General features: G+C 51.5%; 1 protein-coding gene across 1 annotated transcript; it reads right to left on the minus strand.

Annotated features, from left to right (window-relative positions):
* Positions 1-5359: 5359 nt before the first annotated feature.
* On the minus strand, positions 5360-10276 carry LOC130260843 (cilia- and flagella-associated protein 45-like). Its single transcript, XM_056506604.1, has 11 exons — positions 10062-10276; positions 9762-9892; positions 9304-9445; positions 8773-8946; positions 8448-8626; positions 8185-8314; positions 7808-7954; positions 7511-7624; positions 7103-7296; positions 6728-6952; positions 5360-6565 (listed from the first exon to the last, which is right to left on the minus strand). The coding sequence occupies exons 1-11, from the start codon at positions 10182-10184 to the stop codon at positions 6514-6516; spliced, it is 1611 nt and encodes a 536-aa protein (XP_056362579.1). The 5' UTR covers positions 10185-10276; the 3' UTR covers positions 5360-6513.
* Positions 10277-25839: the final 15563 nt, after the last annotated feature.

Raw genomic sequence — 25839 nt, forward strand, 5'->3', positions numbered from 1 at the left:
TCGTGGTGGAGTTGGCTGATGGCACTTCCTTCTTGTTGGAAGCGAGCGGCCCCGCCAGGGCCGGGGGGCCGCCCCTAGCCAGCGTGGGCTGTAGGGCGGGGGAGCTGCCCCGGCCGGCAGCCGCTCCAAGCCGTCAGTGCCCAGCGCCGTCAGCGTGGTGTGAACCAAGATTGCGGTCGTATTCATTGCTACCTGACCCGCAGCAGCGATGGCAGCGGCGGCGATGGCAGGACGGGGGTTTGCCCCCGCTCCCGCAGGCAGGAGTGGCTCCGAGCCCACTGCCGCCAACGCATGCACTGACCCCGCAGGCGGCAGCAACTCAGCGGGGTCGCACACAGTCGCCTGCAGGGGAACATCGGTCGCTGCTCACCCCGCAGTGTTCACAGCAGGGAACTGGGCATCCACGGAACGCACAAATGTCAGTGGAGTTGGATCAGGCAAAGGCACCTGCGGAGGGAGAGGGCGACCAGAGCCTTCACCCCCTCCACGGCCGGCTTCCGCCTTGCGATGCTTAGTAATTTAACATGATTTCCTGGGGAAGGGTGCACGAACGAAACAGAGTCCCCAGGTGAAGGATGCGCTGCACAGGGGACTGCCTCGACCAGCAGTTTTCTAGGAAAAGTTACAGAGGAAAGAACCCAAGTGCAGTCTAATTTTGCCAAAGCACCTCTCCATGTTGAGAGTGCAGTTTCCCGTTTTTCAGATTGTTGAGTCCCCATCTTAGAGAGAGCTCCTTCCTAGCAAAAGCCAGGAGTTCACCATTCTGAAATGAGCCAATAGGCTCCTGAGCTAAGAGCCCATGTTACCTCTCTCGTTGGGAGAGGAAACAGCCAAAAATTTCCGCAGATATCCTGTCCTGCTGCAGTCAGGGGGGTCTCCATGATGTTCCCAGATGGCTCTCAACTCCAGCCGTCATCACGGTTCTGGTCCTGGCCCCAGATTCGCAGTCCTGGTTTTCTGGGTTTCTCTGTCTGCTCGGTGCAGCTCTGGCTAGAAAAACCTAGCACAGGCCGTACCCCGGTATCCTGGTTTGAAGGACAGGTGTCTGCCGATAAAGGCAGAAGTTTTCCTTTGAAATAGAGACCTTAATTCCACTCCCTCCAAGTATTATAATTATTTGAATCAAGGACTCTAAGGCAGAGATAAGGGGGTAGGAATAACAGCTCTTTTACTAATATATCTAACCGTACAAGCAGAAACAACAGCAGTTGTTAAAATTACCAACAAAACAGAACAGATAACTCAGTTCCAGTCCTTTCTTTAGCTGCAGGCACACTCTCTCTGCACTCGGTCCCAGTGCTCCAGACGGGCAAAGCCCAACCTGCAGAGAGCAGGCAGGAGCAGAGGCAGGAGGGGGTGGCCGCGGCCACGCCGGTCTCAGGTGGGAACAGGCTGGAGAGGGCAGCTTCTCACTCACCGTTTGGGTTCTGGTGGTCAGCAGTGTGTCCTCAGAGGTAGGAGGCTGGAACGGGGCAGATGCAGGGCAGGTGATTGCAGAGGGTCTGGCTCTCCTGTGTTCGGCCTCGTGGCTGGAGATGGGTGGCCCTCCTCTCGGCTCCGCTCGCCAGAAACAGGAGTAGCCCCTCTGGAAGCCCAGCTCCCACCTACCCCTTTTGTCTAGAGTTGTCAAAGATCCTGGGTGTAACCTGGCAAGCTCAATTGGCATGATAATGGGAAAAATTCCTTAAATTGACACAGTAATAGAAAAAACACTCAACCCCCAACACCCGGTTACAAAAGGCCTCCAGGGTCTATCCTGGTTTTTGCAGGCTGTTCAGCTCTGAGTATATCCTGGTGATGTCTGTCAGTCAGAGATCACTTAAAGCGATCCCAGTCCACTCGAATAAGGATATCTCGGTGGAAACCTCCAATTGTTACTGTATAAGGGGTTACAGAGCAGTGAAAGGACACAGTAACATGGCATTCTCTTCCACGGTGCAAGAAAGAACAGTTTATTGAAGGAAGCCGTGGCTTTAAATAAGACAGTTTGTGAAAAACCAAATACAGACAGCTCATTGGTCAGAGAAGGAGACACCTCTTGTCCCAGGCTTTCTCACTGCGCTGGTTTCACATGGAGGGATGGGGCGGAGGGGGAGCCGCCTGAGGAAGGAGCATGGGCCCAGGAACAGGAGGGCTGTCCCCTCTCTGGGGGTTTCCCCTGTGGGCTGCGGGGATCAATCAGAGGGCTGATTTGGTGGTTGACATCCCAGGTGGCCAATGAGAGAGTTGTTTCATTTTCACAAATCACATTGGTGGGGGTTGGTCCAGTCTCTTTGCACTTCTGGCTTCTGGAGATCAGGTCGGCTCTAGCCGGGGCCCCGGGCTCGGCTCAGCAGGGGCGGGGCCCGGCTTGGCACCCTGGCCCCGGCTTGGCTCGGCTGGGCCCTGGCTTGGCCCCCTGGCTGCAGCTTGGCCCCAGCCCCGGGCTTGGCCTCGTCCGGCCCCGGCACGGCCTGGCCCCGGCACGGCTCGGCCCCGGCACGGCTCGGCTGGGTTTCTGCTGCCGTTTTTGAAAGCAACCAAGAGGAGAGGCCTCCAGCTGACCATGCAGTGGAAAGAAGTCCACGTGGTCCCTGTGGCCACGTTTTTCCCAGCATGTCTTGGCCCAGCTCCTTCACATTCTGGATGCAAGTTTAACCCTTCTAATGCCTGGATAAGACTCTAGATCTCCTGAGCTGCCCTGAATGAGAAGAATAAAGCAAGGAGTCCACTGAAGTCAGTGAAATGAAAGTTAAGTTTTCCAGATGGGAAGAGATTGCAGAGATGCCACTAATAAGTAGCTAAAACCCCTTTTTTTTTTTTGTGGGCTATGAGGGGACTGTGACTACACTAAAATTCCTTTAAACTGTGAAATATACTTGGGGAGGTTAAAGTGGTTGAAAAGAGGACCTTTTGCCTCGAGGAAATGAGGCTCTCTCTGTTTTGGGACTGGAAATATGGACAGAGATATTTAATAGAAAAAGAGATAAAGAAAATTTTGTTTTTCAGCAGCCTGCCTTTAAAAGTAGTATCCCAAGTGTAGCATAACCCATAACACAGCTCTGGAAGGACTGTGGGAATGAGAAGAAATTCATAGTTTGCAGTTATTCCCCGGGCGGACCCAGATTTGAAGCCTAAACCACAAAAAGAAACTTTTCTCTCTTGAGTGAACTGAAATTATTATTTAAATAAATAACTGACTAAAGTGTTCTCTGTATGTCGCTGTTAAGAAATGTGTAAGATGAGGGAAGGGGGAGGAGGGAATAATCTAGAAATCTTATTCTGAATTTTTTTTTTGTGTTATTAATAAATTTCTTCTTATACCCTTTTAAGTTTTAAGCCTGCCTTGTCTTTGATCCGAAATCCTATCTCTAAAAAAATCCTAAATATATTAAAATAAAAAAATATTGGCAAACCCAAGTCAAACCCTGACACTCATGGATCCAGCAGGTGTTTATCTTTTGTTATAATTCTTTCTGTTATGTTTACAGTAGAGAAAGGACTCTAGCTTGGGAAAAATCCTAGCTGAGCCTGAGAAAGCTAGACTGGAAAAATCCTTTAAGATTCTCCCTGGACGTGTAATGGCCACAGTTATGCATTAGAGGGGAATCTCAGGTATCAGATGTTCCAGGAAGTCTGTACCTCTCAAGTACCTCAGATGTGCAGCCAGGAAAACAGGATAAAAAGAGAGGCTGTGTCCTCCAAAAATTTGAGAGATCGCAGGGGAATGCCCCATGGCCTCTCCCTTTATTCAAATAAAGCAAAAGGACTCCTCTGTCTCCTTTTTGGACATAAACCTCTGGTGTTTGTGGATTTATCTTCCTGACAGGGGTGACATGGGTTAGGTGTCAACTAGGGAGGACAGACCGCCCCCCCAGAGCCCCCAACAACCACCCCATCCCTCCACCACCCGCAGGGTCTCAGCACTGGGATCCAGGAGAAAAATGATACCCTCCAGATTAAAGACTCATGACCCCCCTGACTGGTTGATTTCATCTCGCCGCCCCAGGAAAAATCTGCATATGTGCTGTTTGATTTCCTTCTTAAATATGTCATTACTGAGGTGTTACCAACCTCTCTAACTGGGCCAGCAGCACATCCATTATCAGAGCTATCAGAGATTGGCTCTGCTGGACATGGTGTAAGCTTCCAGCAGCTTCTCACAGAAGCCTGTGTTTCTCCCATTATTCTCCTCCTGCTACCAAAAACCAGGCTGTGAAAAATGAGGTTCACCATCCTGGCAAATTTTAAAAGGTTGAATAGAAGACAATAAGAGACAAACAGTAAAGCAAAAGGTTATAACGGCCAGGTGCTTGACATTCAGCCAAGAGCACCCATTACATCAGAAAACACTTTGTCAAATGCATCAACATGTTGTTTATTCATAGACATTTATGCATTATTCAAAATCATCCCCCCTTCCCCCTCAAGCTGTAAATCAACTTTTTTTCATTTGTGGAGCCATCCTGTCCCTAACCTATGCATTACTTCCCTGGAGTTCTGGTGTTCCTCACCCCTATCTTCATCCAGATAGGATAATCCAAGAATGTGAAGAATATCCTGATTATTTTTTTACGATTCTCTGAATTAGTTACATGAACAAAAGCTTTTTACATCACCATGTTAATAGTCTAAGAAAAATATATATTTCTCACACTGCTATTTCTAAGTTTTGTTAAGAGCAGAACTGAAAGAAACTATATTCATAGAGCAAAGTTTTCCAACATTATACATATAGCAATCATTTTAATATTTGCAAAAAGCCAGCAATATAATATGTACTTATGACAAGGCCATGCAAAAAAAAAAAAATACAGGTGCTTAATTAGGTTGTATCCAATACACAATGGATTATGCAAGAACTGTTATTCTCTTTGCACCCTTTCCTCACTAGCCTTACATTGGGTGCCAATGAATGTAATGGTTTAAAAGAAAAATGTCTGTCAAGGAAGGCAGGAATGGAAAGACTCCTCTGTCCAGATTATTATAACTTTGAAAATGACTTCACTTCGAAGCAAAATTGTAGGAAAAGGAATAACAGCTCTTTACTAGAAATTAAATAGAACAGAAAAAAACAAACAACAGCACAATAACAGAAGCTTCCAACATGCTAAGGTCTATTTCTTACGACCAGTAGGCAACCACTCACCAGTGGTGTCCCTCAGGTGCCTTGTTCTGGGGCTAGTTCTGTTCAATATTTTTATTGATGACATAGATGAGGGTATTGAATCTTTCATTAGTAAATTTGCAGATTACATGTCCTGGTTTGAAGGACAGGTGTCTGCCAATAAGGGCAGAAGCTCCTCTTTGAAATAGAGAATTTAAGTCCTCTCCTTCCCGAGTATTATAATTTTTGAATCAGGAACTCTAAGGCAGAGATAAGGGGGTAGGAATAACAGCTCTTTACTAATATATCTAACTGGACAAACAGAAACAACAGCAGCTATGAAAAGTTAACATCAACACAGAAAAAATAGCTCAGTTCCAGTCCTTTCTTCAGCAGCAGACACACTCTGTCTGTGTCTCTTCCTGGTGGTGAAAAATGTGCCAGAGTCCGCACAGGTGCAGAGAGCAGACAGGAGCAGAGGAGAGAGGAGGTGTCAGCGGCTGCGCTGTGTCTCAGGTGGGAGCAGGGTGGAGGAACAGCTCCCCACTCACTGTTTGAGTCCTGGTGGCCAGCTGTGGTCTCAGAGATGGTAGGCTGGAGTGGAGCAGATGCAGAACAATGTCCCACAGCAGAGAGAGCCTGGCTCCCCGGGGTTCCGATTGCATGAGCTGGAGACAACAGTCCTTCGCCTCTGAGCTCGTTGATGAGAGAGCAGCACCCGGAAGCCAGTCCCCCACCTACCCCTTTGCCTAGAATCCTGGAAAGAGCCTGGGCTTAACCTGGCAGGCTCTCTTAGCATAATAATGTGAAAAAATTCTTTAAACTGGGATAGTAAGAGAACAAAACACAAATCCCAACACCACACTAAGCTGGGAGCATATGTTGATGTGTTGGAAGGTAGGAGGGCTCTGCAGAGAGACCTGGCACGGTTGGATGGATGGGCAGAGTCCAGTAAGATAAAATTTAATAAGTCCAAGTACAGAGTCCTGAATTTTGGCCACAATAACCCCTACAATGTTACAGGCTGGGGATGGTGTGGCTGGACAGTGCCCAGGCAGAAAGGGAGCAGGGGGTACTGGTCAACAGCTGACTGAACATAAGCCGGCAATGTGCCCTGGTGGCCAAGAAGGCAATGGCATCCTGGCCTGGATCAGGAATGATGTGGTCAGCAGGAGCAGAGAGGTCATTCTTCCCTTGTACTCAGCACTGGTGAGGCCAAGGAACAAGGAACATCAAGACTCCTCCAGCCCTGTGGGCAGCTCCTCCCCAAGAGCTCTGAGGCCAGGGAAGGATGGAAAACACCATCTGCTCAAAACCACTGTTTACTGGAAAATTTAGGCAATGCAAATGGAACCCCAAATCTTTGCTGGAATTGCAGCTGGTTCCTTGTAGGGCTGGGCCTAGGAGGGGTCTGTGCTGGCTCGGCTCTAGGCTTTGCGCTCCACCTGGGCACAGTACTTTTCAGGTATTCCGGTGGCTCTGCAGAGGAAAGAAACCATCAGGCTCCCGAAGAATCTGACATCGTGGCACTGCAGCAGGTCCCATTTGCTGAGGGTGCACAGGGAGCTGGGAGGTGGCCCAGGCTGGGACACCAGTTAGGACTCAGGGAGCCCAGGGAAGTAGCACTTGGCAGTCCCTGACCTGAACTCCTGCAGCTTCTGCTGCCTGAGCTGGGCGAGGCACTGGCTGCGCTGCCGGATCTCCTGCTCCTGCTGCCAGCCCTCCTCAGTGACGGCCACCCGCTCGCGCTGCCGCTGCTGCCGGAGCTCCTGGATCTGCCGCCGCAGATCTTCGGCATGGGCGCGCTGCCGGAGCTCCCTCTGCTCCTGCTGCAGCTTCTCCTGCTCCAGCTGCTCCTGGTGGGCCCTGTGGGAGAGCTAGGCTGGCTCAGGGACCCTGCTATAGCCCCCCCCACCACCTGGCACAGCACCTGGGCTGGCACTGGAGCACCCAGAGCCACCAGCTGGAACCGCCCTGGCCACTGCATGAGCTATCCCTCAGTCCCATGTACCTCACCTGAGCACCCTCTGGAATTCCTGGCGGTCCTGCTCCATCTGCATGGCCAAATGCTGTTCCTTCTGGGCTACCTGCTGCAGCTGGTCCTGCCTCAGCTGCTGCTCCATCTCTGCCTTCCTCTGTGCCTTCTCCATTTCCTGCCGCCGCCATTCCCTGTTTGCAGCCTCTTGGTTCCTCTTGGCCTTCAGAGCATCCTGTCCAAATAGAGGACATTGCTGGGCTTCCCTCTGGAGCAGCTGTGGAAGCCCTTGGCTGTGGCTTTGGTTTCCAGCACCACTCCAGGACATCCTCTGGCTCCAGGGGCAGCTCCTGCAGACCGCCCCCCCCCATCCAGGGCTCTTCCCCTTTGCTGGGCTGGGGACAGGGATGATGACAGTACAGCACGTCACCTGTGCCTGGGCCACTCACCCGCTCTGCCTGCCAGTCCTGGGCCTGCTTCTGCGTGGCCCTGAGCCGGGCCAGCTCCTTCTCCTTCTCCAGGCGCAGTTGTTCCTGCTCTGCCTCCAAAGCAGCCTCGCGCTCCTAAGGGGGACAGAGACACAGGAAGAGACAGAGCCTCAGGATGTGACAGAGCCATAGGGTGTGAGACAGAGCCCTGGGGTGGGACAGGGCCCCTGGATGGGACAGAGCGCCAGGGTGTGGGACAGAGCCTCAGGGCAGTTCCTGCAGCCCCTGCCCAGCCCACCAGGACCCCGCTGCTCTTACAGCCTTCTGCCGCTGATGCTCAAGCACCCGCTCGTCCTCCAGCCTCTCCTGCTCCCGCTGTTTATCCTTCAGCCTCTGGCTCTCCACGTTGAAATGTTTAATCTCGTCATGGATTTGTTTTAGTCGCTGCTGTTTCTGCTCCCAGGCCTGGAAATGCCACTCAGGGTTGAAGGCCACCAGGCCAAGTGCTTCCTCCTCCTCCTCCTCACTCAGGGCAGGGAGGCTTTGGGCCACCTCCCAGGGATGCTCCCCATGGGATCAGAGCTCTGATCCTACTGGCTGCTGTGCCCACTCCCTACGTGTGGCTGATTCAGTACTGCCAATCTCTTTCCAGCCAGGTGAAAACTTCCCTGAAGCCTCCCGTTCCCTGCTCCCACCTTCTGATCCTCCCTCTTCATCTGCTCCAGGCGCTCCAGCTGCCTCTGGCCCTCCTGGTACAGCTCCTCAGCCCTCAGCGCTTGCTCCTCTGCATTCTGCTCCATCTGCTTCACAATGTGCTGCCTGGCTCTGGGAATACAAGAGCAGAAGGGTTCCCTCTGGACCCAACCTGCAGCCCATCATGGGAACCCTGCATGGACAGGGCTGATGTGGCTGGAATAGGCCAGATGCCTCACTGGGGAAGAGGGAGCCTTCTGCTCACCTGATCAGCTCCTGCTTTCTGCAGCGCTCCAGCTCCTCCTGCACCTCCATGCCCTTCTCCCGCTCCATTTCCAACATCTTGTCCAGGCGCTTCTCCTCCTCCGCCAGTTCCTTGTGGATCATCCGCTTCTCCAGGACTTGCTTGTCCCAGATCATGTTGCACTTGGCATTGAGTAACAGCTGTGGGAACAAGAGGTGTCTGTGGCTCCGAGCCGCACTGGGATCCAGGAGCAGGGAGGGCAGGGGAAGGAGAGGAAGAGCTGGGAGCACGAGGAGCAGGGGAGGCTCAAGCAGTGCCAGGTGACAGCAGGGAGCGCTGGCCCTACTGTGTTCAGTTGCCGCATCTCTTCCTCCTGCTCCAGCCTCATCCTCATGGCCCGCTGTAGCAGCTTCTGCTCCTCTTGCTGCAGCTCCTCCTCCTCCACACCTCTCCGATGGTCCCTCTCATCCTCCACTTCTGCCTTTCTCTGCTCCTCCATCTGGGCCTTTTTCAGGGCTTTCTGTGGGGACAGAGAGCGCTGCCCAATCCTGGGCACCTTCCCGAGGGCTCGCAGGGGTCATGCTTCAGGTGTGGCATTCCTGGCACAGTGTGGGGACATGACAGGCTCCTGGAGACCTGGCACAGCCATGGGCACCCCTTCCCACCTCTCTGGACTGACACCCCATGCCCTTGGAAGGCTGGGAGTGCTGGGCTCAATTCCAGGGATGCTGCCCTGTTCTCAGTGGAGCCCTGAGCCCTGCAGCCTCCCTGGTACCCCAAAACATGAGGGACAAAAGGGACCCCCTTGTTGAAGCCACCACCCCTAGAACCTGGCTGCAGAGCAGAAAAAGGGGGAAGCAGGAGGGGAGATGCCCACGAAAGCAGCGTCCTGTCTGGCTTTCAGGGTCTTCAGCCTGTCCCAACGGTCCACATCAGTTGAGGCTTGAGCTGATTCCTTGATCCTCTCATATTCCTTTTCTCCAATGATGAGACACGGTTGAGGCTTCTCCTGGGGAATGCTGGGGAGCACAAGGACAGAGCTCAGTGGCAGGGAGACCCCAACAGCTGCCGGTGTTCCCTGAGCTACCCACCTGGCCACCAAGCCAGCCCAGAGCAAAGCAGGAAGCACTGGGAAAGCTGTGGGGACCTGGCTCTCTGGTTTTGGGGTGAGGCAGGAAGGGAAATTGTGGTGAAAGTGGCACCAGGCTGGGATGCAGGGGCCAGGATCCCCAGGGGTGGCCAGGGCACACTGCCAATCCCTGCTCTCCAGAGATTTTGGGATGCTGCACTGACACCCATTCCCCAAAGCCCCTCAGGATTCGGGAGCAGTCTTACACGAGGTCCCGGATCAGGTCCTTGGTGATGATTCTGGTGGTCTTTGGTTTGTATCCAATGGTGGGAGGGGATCCCTTAAGATCTTTAGGCACATCCTGAAGGGTCACAATGGGGCTGCTGGCGTCTGTGCCCTGTGGGAACGGATGATGTGAGGGACCTGAAACCCCCACACTCAGCTCTCCCTGGACACCAACTGATCCTGGGAGGAGCTCTGGATCCTCGGGGACAGGACAGAAGGGGTCGGAGGGGCTGGGGGTCAGAGGGAGATCAGTATCCAGCTAAGAACCCCTGGGGGGACACCTTGGGAAGGACGGATAGAAATCCCGGTGGGTGAAGCTGCCGACGGCGGGGGAGGAGGGACCCCCGGGAGGAGCCCCCGGCACAGAGGGACCGGGACCCTGTGCCGCCAGTCGCGGCTGCCATGGCACTGCCAGTGCCGGCGCTGTCACGGAGGGTGGGAGGTGTGACAATGTCCCTCCGCCGACTGTCACAATGTGATAGAACCAACCGCTGGGATGTGTCTGAACCCATTGTGACAGCGTGCCCGAAGCCACTCTCGTGGCATGTCGGGAGTGATTATTGCCAGGCAGCCCCCCCTGCAGCTCCTGGGACTCACGGGATGTCCTGGAGCAGATATGGGATAAAGGGCAGGGGGGTGAGTGCGGAAGCTCCAGAAGCTGGGAAGGGCAAATCCAAGGGATGGCAGAGATGGAATTGCAGCAGCCAAGAGGAGCCTGAGGATGTGAGGAGCAGCCCTGCAGGGAGGAAGGAGGGGCACGAGGGTCTCCGGAGATTCCCTGGCAGCCCTGGGGAGCAGAGACCCTCTCCTGCAGCCCTGCAGGAGCCCCGGGCAGAGCAGGGAGTGCCCGAAGGGGCTGTGAGTGCTTGCAAAGCCCCTGCTGGAGAACTTGGGACAGAGCTGCAGCCCACGGGAAGGACTCATGCTGGAGAAGTCCTTGGAGAAGGGTCTCCCGTGGAAGGCAGAAACGCCACCATGGCTGGGCAGTGGCACAAACAACATGTGCTGAACTGCTTGGGGCCTCATTCCCATCTCCCTGCACAGCTGAAGGGAGGACGGAGAGCCTGTGAAGGAGTTTGTGTGGGGAGAAGGTGTTTAGAAAGGTTTATTTGACTTCACCTTTTTTGTCAGCAAAAAATTCCATTAATATCTCTGATTCCAAGCCTGTTTCTCACGTGGCAGGATTTGATAAGCAATTTCTGCTGGTGCTTGTCTCAACCCAGGAACCCTTCGTTCAATTTTCTCCCCCTGTTCAGGTGCAGAGGCCAGAGAGAGACCAGTGGGTGCGGAGGCACCCGGACACTGCCAACCACAGCAAGACAGGAAGGAGGAGGAGGGAGCTGGTCAGGTTGTTGAGCATATTGTTGTCTTTGCAGCAATTCTGGGGTTCTCTCAGTCCCTTGGGGACAGGCACCAAATTATGAATTGCTGCATTTCTGGACTGGTTCCCTTGCAGCTGCCCTTGCAGGGGGGTTTCCAGCCAGCCCTGCACTGAAAACCATCAAAGGCCCGTGCAGAGCCACTGCTTAAGGTCACACTGGGTTTTGTACTTCTTGCAGGGCTGAGCAAACCACAGCCAGGCCTTTTTCCGCCACAGAAAGAATTCTCACCTTTGCAGCAGCTCGAAAGCTGCGAGAATCAACGCCAAGGGGGCGGGGCTGCCACCTGGGGCTGGCCAGAGCAGGGCTGGCCAATGCCCGTCCCTGTGCAGAGGGGCTGGGCCATGGCTGTGCCCCACACTTGGATGGCCACTGGCTCCAAGGAGCAGGAGTCTGGGAGCTCCTTCCTGCCTGGGGCTCCAGTCTCAATCTGCTCTTGCCAGCGCAGATCCTGCAGTGGATCATCGAGAATGGAGAAGTCTGGAACAGGATTTCTCCCAAAACTCGATAATCCCAAAATCTCCTAAGCCCTCAGGAAATCCTGTGGAAGGGGTGGGGGGTAGGAGAGGGCGGGGAAAGCCCCTCAAGTGCTTCATCCCACCCTGATTTGGTCTTCTGGTCTTCATAGCATCAATTTGGAGCCAAGTCAGGGATTTCCAGGGGGATAAAGCTGCATGTTTTCAACCCAGTGTTGGGGGGGTAGAGGCCAGGATGGTCCTTGGGTGTTCTGGACACAGGGGGGATGCTCAGGGAGGTTGTGAATATTTCGTTTGGTGGGTTCTCATCTGTCTCCTGGTTCCCAGCACTGAGACCCTGTGGAAGTGGGGAGGTGGGGGTGGTTAGGGCAGATTGTGGAGGGGTCTGTGCCCTCCTTGACTGACACCCACCCCATGTCACCCTCCATTGTCACCCCCATGGTGGCTTCTCACCCACAGAATGGTCTTTGGGGGTGGTGGGATGAGGTGGCAAAATGCACCTGGTGGACTCCCAAAGGGGAATTGAGGTTTGCTAAACTGGGGGGTCCATCAAGGGGGGGCATAGAAGGGATGGGGCACGTCCAAGGCTGTGGCACCCCAGAGGTCACAGTGTAGCACTGGGGACAGTGGGGGTGGTAGAGTCCCCCAGGACCCCCACTCACCTTTCCTGCTGCTTCCTGGCAGCTGCAAAGGAAAGAGGGGAGGGGTATCTGTGGGGTCCACGGGGCCCTGACCCCTCTCAGGAATCCTCAAACCCCACTGCCTCCTCAATTTCCTCCAGGACCCCTGAGCATCCCTGGTGGCCCCTAGAACCCCTGAACCACCCCTGTGCTCTGGATCATCTGAGACCACAGTGCTCAAGCCTGGCAAGGTGGCTGAACCTCCAAATTCCCCCCACATCACTGAAAGAACCCCCAAAATCCCTGCAAGGCCTTCCAACACCACCACAAATCCTTCAAGACCCTGAGCAAGGTCCTGAGAGCTCAGCACAGCCCAAGTCAAAGGCTGTGGGTGCTGCCCAATCACCCCCACATTTAGGTGACACCCCAGATCCCTAGGGCCCCCATTGTCCCAGTTGCCACCCACCAGGCTGTTCCACTGGTACAAACCCACAGCTCCACCCATGAGCTTGATCAGGAAGAGGAGGGTCCCGCCAAGGCCTGTGGCCACTGCTGGGGACAGAAGGAACACATCGGTGTCACCTGTCACTCCAGGAGTCCTGCAATCCCAATGACCCTGTGTCACCCCACCTGTGAGCCAGGGTGAGTGAGGAGGCACCTCCAGGGCCAGCTCTGGGCTGAGTGCCCAGAACACACGGTGTCCGTCCTGTCCCAGCTGGTTGGTGGCCACGCACTGGTAGGTGCCCAAATGTCCCACATCAATGTCCCCAGGCTCCAGGAAGGGACTCCGGGCCATGTCGTGCCCATCATACAGCCACGTGAAGGTGACAGGGGCTGACCCCACCGGCACCAAACAGCACAGGATCATGGGGTCACCTGGGTGTACCTGGAGTGCCGGGGGAGCGGGGGTGATGGTGGCATTGGCCACGGGCACTGCGGGGACACAGACAGGGCTGAGGCAGGGGGGAGGGGCTGGCACCCAGTGTGGGGGAATGAGGGAGTCTGCATGGTGGCACCTGGAGACAGAGGGGCTCCTTCACCCAGGACAGTGACCCCATGGTGCTGGGGGTCATCGTGTGGTGTGGGATGGGAGCATGTGATGGATGAGAGGGTGGGGGATGAGGATGGGATGAGGGTGAGGTGAGGGTGGAATGAGGAATTCTTTGTCCAAGGGTGGGGGTGGCCATCACCTGGTGGGGGGCATGGAATGGCGTAGGTGGGATGTGATGGGTGCCATTAGGCACATCAACGGGAGCATTAGCCAATGCCAAGGGTCTCAGTGTCCTGGGAGGGTCACGCTGAGTAGGGTGACTGTGACCTGATGTGGAGTGGGGGATGTGAAAGCTGGGTTAGGGATGCATGGCTTGGATGTACGGGGTGGGGATACCTGGAGTCAGACGGTCCCAGATGCCCTGGTCTGTGACACCCAGTGGTGGGGGCTGTGAGCTGGCCTGGGCTGGGGATGATGTGGGAGGGTGAGGTTGAATGGGAATGTGTGGAATTGGGGATGCTATGTTTGGGGTCACCCTCAGTCCAAGGGTCCTGCTTACCCAGGACAGTGACGTTCAAAGTGAGGCTCTCGACCACCCATCACTGGGGACACATGGAGAGGTTTGAAGGGAATGAAAGGGAAGATTTTGGAGATATAGACAGGGATGGCCTCACCTGTGAACAACAGAGGGACCTCAGAGAGGGAGAGGTGCACCCATGGAGTAGTGAGGCAATCTAGTGAGGGATGCAGGCACAAGGAAAGGCAATGGGGGGACCCAGGGTGAGAGCTGGGAAGGCAAGGCGGCATGCAGAGGGTTGAGCAGGGATGGGAAACCTGGGAGGGCTGTGGGGGCACGGCCCCCTCCTCGGAGCGCACCTTACAACTGTAATTCCCCGAGTGCGAGACCCCCACGGCGGGCACCAGGAGCTGCGGGGACCCCTGCGGGCCCCCCACCAACTGCCCGTCCCGGTAGAAGCTGTACAGGAAGGGGGCTCGGGGCCGCAGGGGGCTGGGGGTGCTGAGGCAGCTGAGATTGAGGGGGGACCCCTCGGTGAGCTTGCGGGGACCCTCCAGCACCGTGAAGAGCTCTGGGAAGCAGATGGAGGTGGGGACAGTGACTCTGAGTCCACTGAGAAGTGGCTTTGGGGGTGTCAGGATATTGGGGTTCCAGCCGTGGAGGTGCTCATCGTGCACTCTCACTGTCATCAGTGCTGACTGTGACATTCCTGAGCACACTGAGCCCGAAGAGTGGTAGCAGCCGTTGTTGCGCTGCCGCAGGTGGGACAGGGACAGTTTAGTGTCCCTGAGGGACTGCCCCAGTTCTTTCTTGTCCTTGTAAAATCGCACCCTGGTGACAGGGTTGTCCTGCCAGCCCGACAGTGTCCCCAGTCACCCAGTGTCACCGTGTCCCCCTCCAGGAGCGCCCGTGCTGGCACCTGCAGCACCGGTGGCTCTGTGGGACAGGAGGGTCCCGTCACATTGAGGAGCCCGAGACAGCTCCAGAGTGGGTGCCCTTGGCACTGGGAACATCTGAGTGGAGTGTCCACTGCATGGGAGAGTCCCAGGGACGCCAGGAGCAGCCCCATGGCACAGCTGTCACCACGGGGGTCCCAGCTCACTGGGATGCACTGGGATGTCCCTGTGTGCAGGGGACAGGCTCATGCCACACAAGGGGTGTGAGGCCTGGGCACTCCCTGCTCCTGCTGTGACATCCCTGTGTCCCAGAGCCACATGTGGAGCTCCTGCTCAATATTTCCACACTTTTCTCTCTTTTCTGGTTTCCACATCCGGAGCCCAAACATTCTTTCCATAAGGTTCTAAAGGGCTGCAGTTTTTTTTCAGGAGGAGGGTCAGATTGTTGAGCAGATCCTTGTGGGATTTGCAGCAGTGTGTGCATGGCAATCCAGAGTGAGCCCACATGGCTTTTGTGAGTGCCTGGGTGTGATTTCCAAGCAGTGGCACCTGCGTGTCTCTGGTGCCAATGAACAATGGCTGTGGGCTGGTGCTGCAGCACTGGTGGCTAAGGGCTGGCTGCTGTGGGCTGGTGCTGTAGGTTGGGGCTGCGGGGCTTGTGCAGCTCCTGGCTGTGAGCAACACAGGAAACATGGCAGAGGTGGTGGGTGGGTGCAGGCTTCTTGATAAGTTGCTTTTGTAAGTTTCCAGATAGGGCTATGTTTTGGCAGTCCTTCTCCTGTTCAGGTCATGAAAGCTGCATGGTGGTTCTGTAATTTCTCTTCTGACTGTCCTGGTTTGAAGGACAGGGGTCTGCCCAGAAAGGCAGAAATTTTCCTTTTAAACAGAGACTCGAATTGCACTCCCCCTAAATATTATAAACGTTTGAATTAAGGACTTTGAGGCAGAGATAAGGGGGTAGGAATAACAGCTCTTTTACTAATATATCCAACTGTACCAGCAGAAACAACAGCAATTGTTAAAATTACTAACAAAACAGAACGGATAACTCGGTTCCAGTCTTTTTTTTAGCTGTGAGCACGCTCTCTCTCGGCTGGAGCGGAGGCGGGAAGGGGCGGCCGCGGCCGCGCCGGTCTCGGGGGGGGGGAAAGCGGCTGGAGCGGGCAGCTCCTCGCTCACCGTTTGGGTTCTGGTGCTCAGCTGTGTTCGCAGAGACTGGAGGCTGGAGCAGGGCAGATGCAGGGCAGGTGATCGCAGAGGCTCTGGCTCTCGTGCGTTCGGCCGCGTGGCTCCAAGACCGAGAGAGGATCCTCCTCCCCGCCCCCGGAAACACCAGACCCCTCCGGAAGCATGAGAGCCCTTCTCCAAGCCGATCCCACCTACCCCTTTTTGTCCAGAGCCCGCAAAGATTCGCGGTGTACCCGGCAGTTCCATTGGCATGACAATGGGAAAAATTCTTTAAATTGGCACAGCAATAGGAAAAAAACACTCAACCCCCAACACTGACTGGCCCTCATTTTCTTGGGGAGAATTGATGTCTAGTCAATTGAATAGATGACTACTTTAAACCTGCTCATCATAAAAACAAATGCATATCTTCTCTTTAGGTAAGTGAATCAATTAGGCTTTGTCATTGTACATTCAATTGAGGAGTCTTACCTAAAAATATTTTAATTTTTTTTTTATAGTCTTGCATTACTCAGACTCCTTTAGAAGCTAATTCTTCTTTCTTTTTGTTTTCAAAACAGCATGCATGACTCTTACTAAGAGCATGAAGGGAATAATAAAAGAGTATGTCTAGTGAGACCAGAAACTTTCAGCAGTCAGGAATAATTCAGATATAACAATCCAAAACATTTTGAATAACAGACATAATTAATAACACATGTGAAATTAGAAGATTACCAAGCACTAAAAAATTGTACCATCATCCCAGTGTCTGCAACAGCTGATAAACTTCAAATTAGTGAAGAATTGAATAATCATCTCTGGAAAATGATTCCCAATCTCCCTTGAAAAATAGGTCCAGCTCTCATATTGATGGGGGTCAAATTGCCAAGTCAAAGTGACTCAAGTATTGTTTTGATGCAGGGAACACTTGGGTCTGTTGGCAATTTCCCATCCAGGTAGAGTCAGGGTGTGGTCAGAGCCCAGGCCCTAATTGGAGGAGAATTCTCTGATGCATTTTAAAAAACAAGACTCTTAAGAATAGAAGTTATGAGTAAAGGTCTTGGGGGGAAAGATTAATCAAACCCATCCAAAACTCCAAAGATTTCCTTAGGATACAGTTGTCTGGAAAGCAGCAAACTACTGGAGTGCTTCTGTAAGTAATGACTGGGATTGCATCTGTGTTCTGTCCTCTCTCTCACAAGGACCACAAGATCATCAGTTTGGAGGAGGTTTTCAACAAAGCTCAGATATCATTTCTTGGAACTCTGAAAATACTGACAATCATGAGACAACAGAGAGGTAGCCTGGATAAAGGAGATGCATATGCAACTGGAGAAGAAAAAAAAATCCTGAAAATGACACGTGCCTCATAGAGAATTACACCAAGAGATGCTAAAACATATATGAAAAACTCGACTATAAATCCAATATTAATATCTTATGAATTATGCCTATTACAAAATCGGTAAATTCACACCATGCAATCCATAGTGTTGCAGCAGACCTTGCTTTTGACATCAAAATTAATCGAGACACAGACTCTTGTATAACAACATGAAAAAGTCATTCTTTTTTATCTTAATTATCACTTCAGTCAAACAAAAAGCACATTTAGGAGAACTCAGTTAATCGGTATTAATACTGAACATAATGTGATCAAAATGAAACTGGAACAGAAAGTTGTCTAAACTTTGTGATACTGAAATTTAACAGAAATGAAATCAAACAGAATCAACCTAATAGAACTTAGCCTTAGTCAATCTTAACAGAATGTAAGTGGACATTACAATATTGGACCTCAACAGGAATAGAAACCAACATCTTTTACAAGTTATAGACGTAACTTACTGTAGTACTGTTAATACAAAAAGGCACTTAAAAGTTCAAACAATCTGTGAACAGGATGATTTTACTGGAGGGATTAAAAAGGACGTGATAATTATGTTGTTGTTCTGGGGTGACTTTGTCATGTTGAATTGTATCCCCATTTGTCTGTGTAGCCCAGAAATAAGTCTTGTACCATTAAGGCTGGCTTTGAGAGTGAAAAGTGGGGGAAGGAGAAACAGTAGAATGTCTGAGGAGGTTGTTTTTCAAAACATAGGGATAGGAGTTCCATCCCTTCGTCTCCTGGACGGTTGCCATGGTGGACAGCTCTCCTTTGCTTTTAGTTAGTTTTTGACTGACTGAAGCAGAGGGGTTCCCCAGAAAGTTTTTCTACCTTTTTTTTCCTGGAATTATTTGAACCTGCTCTAGACTGGGGACCCGGGGGAAGCACCAGGAGCTTGCACCTTTGGGCCACCGGGGCCTGGCCTGGGCAGTGGCATTTTCCGACACCGGAGGGACTGATTACAAACTGAGCCAAGCTACCAGCCACAGGAGAGAGACTTTCTGAATTTGCCATCTCTTCAGAGCAGCAAGAGGTTTCATTGTTTGGTATTGGTGGTTTTTTGTGCTGGGCAGTGCTTTACCTGTTGAATAAACAGGTTTTTTCCACTTCTCTCTGAGGCAATTTCTTCCAAAATGGTTGGGGGAGGGGCCACTTGAGTTTGCTCCTTGGGTGGTGGGCGGGCCTTTGGAGGTTTTCTCCCAAATTTACCCTAAACCAGGACAGATATGCATTTTGGCTCCCAATGTGCGGCTCAAGAAAGTGGAAAAAACCTGTACTAATTGTATTTTGGATTAATTACTCTATATTGGGACAAAGAAGTCAGTAGTCATTTTGTTTGAATTCATAATATCTCTTGGGGTGGAGGCCTTCATGTGTCTCTGGTCCCTAGGTTTTTTTGAGGTTGTAATACCTTTACGGTCCTGAGGTTTATTTTCTTATCCAGAACTAGCTCCAGTAGTGTCCCTAACACAAAGTTTTTACAGTAGGGGGACACAGATTAGAATAGCTATTGTGCTGGGTTTGGTGATAATGATTTATAGAGTTTATAAAGGTATTGGAGTCTGTTCAAGGTATATATGGTTCATGGTTGGGGTTATGCGCATCCAGAGGAGGAGCAGGGGATGAGGCTTTTCAGTCTTTCCTTCTACTTTGAATCCGTTATATCACTTCTGGAGAATGTTCAGTTTCCCCTGAAGGGAAAAGTTAAAGAGACCACTGTCAGGGTGTGACTTGGGTTTTGCCAATTTTAATATGTTCAATTTTTTTTTAGAGATAGGATTTAGGAGTAAAGACAAGGCAGGCTTAAAACTTAAAAAGGTACAATAAGAAATTTATTAATAACACAAAAAGAATTCAGAATAAGATTCCTAGATTATTCCCTCCTACCTTTTACTTCATGCCACATTCCTTAACAACAACATACAGAGAACACTTCAGTCAGTTATCCACCCAAATAATAATTTCAGTTCACTTAAGAGAGAAAAGTCCCTTTTTTAGTTATGGCTTAGGGGGTGTCTTTACCATCACAGTCTGCATCTGCCTGGGACCTACAGAACCATGAATTTTCCTCCCATTTACACAGTCCTTCCAGTGCTGTGTTATGGGTTACGATTCACACATGGGGTACTACTTTTACAGGCAGGCTGGTGCAAAAAGCAAAATTCTCTTCATCTCCTACTCTATCAAATGTCTCTGTTCATAATCCAGTCCCAAAACAGAGAGCTCAATTTCTCCAAGGCAAAAAGTCTTCTTCTCAAGCACCCCAAATCTCCCCATATTTCACAGTCTAAAGGAATTTTAGTGAAGTCACAATCCCCTCATAGTCCCACAAAAAAGGTTTTCAGCTACTTATCAGTTTGCATCTTTTCAATCTCTTCCCATCAGGAACTTTATCTTCATTCTGCTGACTTCTGTGGACTCCATGCTTTATTCCTTCTCATTCAGGAGAGCTCAGGAGATCGAGTGTCATATCCAGGCATAAAGAAGTTAAAAGTGTATCCAGATCATGAAGAAAACCACATGGGCAGCTGGAGGCCTCTTCTCTCAGAACGGGGAGGGGAGAAGGGAGAGCCTTTGGTGGCTCCCCAATTCCCCCTGCTCGGCCATGCCACGTGGAGAGTTGAGCCTGGACCGCGCGGGGCAGCCCCGAGCCATGCGGTCAGGGCAGGGGGGAGGGGTGCTGGCCAGGACCATGTGGCCCCGAGCCGGGCCCTCCGCAGAGCCGGGGTCCCAAGCCGGGCCGGAGCCCCAGCCAGGGACCATCGCACCTCTGGAGGCTGGAAGCCAAAAGAGAGAGCAGTTCACTTAATCCAGTGTGATTTGTGAAAGAGAAGTAACCTTCCATTGGTTTCCTGAGCTGTCCATCACCAAATCAGCTCTCCGATTGGTGCCAGCAGCTCACAAGGGAAGCTCTCAGATACGGGAGAGTCCCTCCCACTCCCCAGCCTTATGGAGCTTGCCCTGAGGCAAATCCACCCCTCTGCCCTAGCACATGAAACAACACAACCGGCTTCCTGATATTTAATCTGGTAATCTTCCTCTATACAGTCTTCAGCTTCTCTAGAATGAGGGCTGAGATTTCTAGAGGGGCTGATGAGATGCCTGACTGAGGAGTAGACCCAGGCATGAAAAATCTTGAATGGTGTGGAAAATGGGAGGATATGGGCCAAATCCTGAAGGAAATTTTCTGACCCTGTAGTCTGGGACTTTCCTTGTGACCAAATTCAGAACCCAGTCAAGGTGGGGAAACACCCGAAAGAGAAGTGCCAGTATAACTCTAAGGAGAAAAAGATCATTGCAGTAAGGTGGGCCCTGGCATAAGCTTATTGAATGCTGCTAGATACTGTAGGGCAGCAGAGAGAGGCAGGGGGGCAGGGAGCCAGCACCCCCATCACTCAGGCTGCAGCCAAAACCCCAGTTACTCAGGTTATACCTAAACTAGACAGTGAGCCTAAGCCGCTGGCAGTTGCTGCAGGAAGGAAGCACATCAGCAAAACTGATCGGCCAGTGGACATGATGATCCAGGGGAAGGACCCTCAAAGCGAGCTCCTGATACAAAATCAGAAATCAAAGCAACTGATACAAGATCCAAAGTCTTTTCCCCTGAAACGGCTATTGAGTCCTTATCCCTGAAAGACCTTTGTGGTCTAAGAAAGGATTACACCCAACAATCTGATGAATCTATAATTAGTTGGCTACTCCATCTTTAGGACATTGCAGGCGAGGCTTCAATTCTGGATGGTACTGAAGCGAGGCATTTGGAATCCCTGTCACATGATCTGGTTATTGACCAAGGAATGATGAGGGGGGCTAATCCTCAGAGTCTCTGGGCACGGGTCCTGGGAAGTGTGGCACAAAGATATCTGTGTGCAGACAATTTCTATATGCAGCAAACCCAATGGAAGACCACAGAACAAGGAATTCAATGCTTGAGAGAAATGGCAGTGGCAGAGGTTTTTTTTCAGATGACGTAACGACTAAGAATCCAGACTTGGTACCATGTACATCCGTGATGTAGCGAAAAGTTGTGCAACTTGGGCGGCAAGAATCACTTCTGCTTTAGCAATAATGAAGCGGGATGAAAGGCAGGAGACCCTGCTTGATATGGCAAAGAAGCTCCGAACATATGCAGATGCTGTACATGGCCCAATACATGCCAGAATAGCAGCTGTGGAAACACGTTTGCAGAGATTGGAAGGTAAGATAGAGGAAAGCCACAAGAAACTCAGGGAGGAGATTAAAGAGGACCTTCTCCAAATCTCAGCTGTACAGATCAAAAGTTCTGGCCCCAAATGTAGGCATTCCCCAGATGGGGACAGAAGACTCTTCTCACGAACTGAGCTGAGGTCTTTCCTGTCTGATTCTGGGGAAAACATGAAAAAATGGGATGGAAAGTTGTCCTGGTTTGAAGGACAGGTGTCTGCCTATAAAGGCAGAAGTTTTCCTTTGAAATAGAGACCTTAATTCCACTCCCCCCCCAAGTATTATAATTGTTTGAATCAAGGACTCTGAGGCAGAGATAAGGGGGTAGGAATAACAGCTCTTTTACTAATATATCTAACCATACAAGCAGGAACAACAGAAGTTGTTAAAATTACCAACAAAACAGATAATTCGGTTCCAGCCCTTTCTTTAGCTGCAGGCACACTCTCTCTGCACTCGGTCCCAGTGCTCCAGACGGAGCAAAGCCCAACAACTGCAGAGAGCAGGTGGGAGTGGAGGCAGGAGGGGGTGGCAGCGGCCACACCTGTCTCGGGTGGGAGCGGGCTGGAGCGGGCAGCTCCTCACTCACCGTTTGGGTTCTGGTGGTCAGCTGTGTCTTTAGAGGTAGGAGGCTGGAACGGGGCAGATGCAGGGCAGGTGATCGCAGAGGGTCTGGCTCTCCTGCGTTTGGCCTTGTGGCTGAAGATGGGGGGTCCTTCTCTCGGCTCTGCTCGCCAGAAACACGAGTAATCCCGCCAGAAGCCCAGCTCCCACCTACCCCTTTTGTCTAGAGTTGTCAAAGATCCTGGGTGTAACCCGGCAAGCTCCGTTGGCATGATAATGGGAATAATTTTTTAAATTGGCACAGTAATAGAAAAAAAACTCAACCCCAAACAAAAGTCAACTATTGCTCAGGTAAAACAGGTGCTTGAATTGCAAGACAGCGAGATGCAAAGAGGAAGTTCCAACAAAAAAGAAGCAACTCCAGTTGCCCATAGCCAAACTACCAGGTATGATGATGAGGATGACAACCCTTGAAGGAACCTCCAAGACATATGCCCAGGGACAAAAGAATAACCAGGCCTAGAGGTGCCCTGCCTCTGGCTAGGTAGAGGCTGGGGAAAACCGTGTTTATTGGAATGTGTGGATTCATTGGCCTGGCACATCTGAACCACAAAAATCTAAGGCCTTGGTCGACACTGGTTCACAGTGTACACTATCCCATCAAGACATGTGAGGACAGAATCTGTTTCTATTGCTGGTGCGACAAGAGGATCTCAAGATTTTACATTGGTGGAAGCTGAGGTGAGCTTGACTGGAAACTAGTGGAAAAAACATCCTATTATGACTTGTCCAGAGGCCCCATGCATTTTGGGCATAGATTTCCTCTGAAGTGGGTATTTAAGATCGATAAGGACTCAGGTGGGCTTTTGGAATAGCTGCTGTAGAGTCAGGGGGTATTAAGTGATTGAACACCTTGCCTAGACTGTCAGAAAACACATCTGTGATAGAACTCCTGAAGGTGGAAGAGCCACAGGTACCAATTGCCACCTTGACAGTGCACCACCCAGCAGTACCGGACAAATCAAGATGCTGTGATCCCCATCCACAAGGTGATCTGTGAGCTGGAGAGCCAAGGGGTGGCCAGCAAAACCCACTCACTCTTCAACAGCCCCATCTGGCCTGTGCACAAGTCTGTTGGAGAATGGAGATTGACTGTGGACTATCGTGCCTTGAATGAAGTGACTCCATCTCTGAGCGCTGCCGTGCTGGACATGCTGGAGCTGCACTACGAACTGGAGTCCAAGGCAGCAAGGTGGTATGCCACCACTGACATTGCCAATGCATTTTTCTCCATTCCTCTGGCAGCAGAGTGCAGGCCTCAGTTTGCTTTCACCTGGAGGGGCTTGCAGTACACCTGGAACCGACTGCCCCAGGGGTGGAAACACAGCCCCACCATCTGCCATGGACTAATCCAGGCTGCACTGGAAAAGGGTGAGGCTCCAGAACATTTGCAGTACATCGATGACATCATTGTGTGGGGGAACACGGCAATGGAAGTATTTGAGAAAGTAAAGAAGATCATCCAGATTCTGTTGGGAGCTGGCTTCACCATTAAAAAGAGCAAAATCAAAGGTCCTGCCTGAGGCATCCAATTCCTGGGAGTGAAGTGGCAAGATGGACAGTGTCAGATACACAATGAGGTCATCAATAAGATCACTGCAATGTCTCCACCAACAAGCAAGAAGGAAACACAAGCTTTCCTAGGTGCCATAGGCTTTTAGAGAATGCACATCCCTGAGTACAGCCAGATTGTGAGCCCTCTCTACCTAGTCACCCGCAAGAAGAACGATTTCCACTGGGGCCCTGAACAGCAGCAAGCCTTCACCCAGATCAAACAGGAGATCGCTCATGCAGTGGCCCTTGGCCCAGTCAGGACGGGACCAGAGGTAAAGAATGTGCTCTACTCTGCAGCCGGGAACCATGGTCTGTCCTGGAGCCTTTGGCAGAAGGTGCCTGGTGAGACTCGAGGCCGACCCCTGGGAAGTTACAGAGGGCTGAAGCCAATTACACTCCCACAGAGAAGGAAATCCTGGCTGCCTATGAAGGAGTTTCATCTGCCTCAGAGGTGATTGGCATGGAAGCACAGCTTCTCCTGGTACCCCAACTCCCAGTGCTGGGGTGGATGTTCAAAGGAAAGGTTCCCTCTACCCACCACGCCACCGACGCCACATGGAGCAAGTGGATTGCCCTCATCACGCAGTGTGCTCGTATTGGGAAACCGAATCACCCTGGGATTTTGGAGATAATTACAAACTGGCCAGAAGGTGAAGATTTTGGTCTCGCTGACGAAGAGGAGCAGAAGCAAGTCACCTGGGCTGAAGAAGCCCCACCATACAACCAACTGCCAGCAGATGAAACCTGCTATACTCTTTTCACTGATGGTTCCTGTCACATCGTGGGAATGAACCAGAAGTGGAAATCAGCCATATGGAGCCCCACACAACAGGTTGCACAAGCTACCGAAGGAGATGGAGGATCAAGTCAACTTGCTAAACTTAAAGCTGTTCAGCTGGCCCTAGATATTGCTGAAAGAGAGAAGTGGGCAAAGCTCTACCTTTATACCGATTCGTGGATGGTATCCAATGCTCTATGGGGTTGGCTGGAAAGGTGGAAAAAGGATAACTGGCAACGTAGAGGAAAACCAGTCTGGCCTGCTGATGAGTGAAAAGACATTGCCACCGGGTAGAAAAGCTACCTGTGAAAGTCCGTCATGTAGATGCTCATGTCTCCAAGAGTCAGGTTAATGAGGAGCTCAAAAACAAGCAGGTAGATCAGGCTGCACAAATAAAGGTGTCAAAGACAGATTTAGATTAGCAACACAAGAGAGAGTTGTTCCTGGCTCGATGGGCCCATGATGCCTCAGGTCATCAGGGCAGAGACGCCACCTATAAGTGGGCACGAGCCCGAGGGGTGGATCTAACCATGGACAGTATTTCTCAGGTTATGACTGTGACACGTGCGCTGCCATCAAGCAGGCCAAGCGGGTGAAGCCCCTCTGGTATGGGGGGCGGTGGTCCAAGTACAAGTACAGAGTGGCCTGGCAGTTTGACTATATCACACTGCCTCAGACCCGCCAAGGCAAGCGCTACGTGGAAGCCACCACTAGATGGTTGGAGACCTACCCTGTGCCTCACACCACTGCACAAAGCAGCATTTTGGGCCTTGAGAAACAAGACCTTTGCAGGCATGGTACCCCTGACACAATTGAGTCAGACAGTGGGACTCATTTCAAGAGTAGCCTTATAAACACCTGGGCTAGGGAACACGACACTGAGTGAGTGTACCATATCACCTACCGTGCACCAGCTGCAGGCAAAGTGGAGAGGTACAATGGACTGTTAAAAACTACCTTGAAAGCATTGGGTCTTTCAAGAATTGGGAACAGCATCTAGCAAAGACCACCTGATTAGTTAACACCCACGGTTTCACCAACCCTGCCCGGTCTGAGTCCTTGCATACAGTAGATGAACTCCCAGTAGTGCATGTCAGAGGTTTGCTAGGGAAAACTGTTTGGATCAATTCTGCCTCGAATACAGACAAACCCATTCCTGGGATTGTCTTTGCTCAGGGACCAGGTTACACATGGTGGATAATGCAGAAAGATGGGACAACACGATGTATACCTCAGGGAGATCTGATTGTTGGGTAAGAATCATACGTATCATTACGTACATAATATTACTACTGGATGTCACTGTCATTGTCTGTATATAGTTGTATCTTGTATGTGTGTGTGTGTGTATATATATATATATGTGTGTGTGTGTGTGTGTATGATGTATGTGTTTATAGAATTAGAATATATATTAGATATAGTAGTAAGCTGACCATATGGGGATAATGGGTGGAATGTCTT

This window comes from Oenanthe melanoleuca, chromosome 19 (genome assembly GCF_029582105.1).
Source record: "Oenanthe melanoleuca isolate GR-GAL-2019-014 chromosome 19, OMel1.0, whole genome shotgun sequence".
NCBI classification, from domain to species: domain Eukaryota; kingdom Metazoa; phylum Chordata; class Aves; order Passeriformes; family Muscicapidae; genus Oenanthe; species Oenanthe melanoleuca.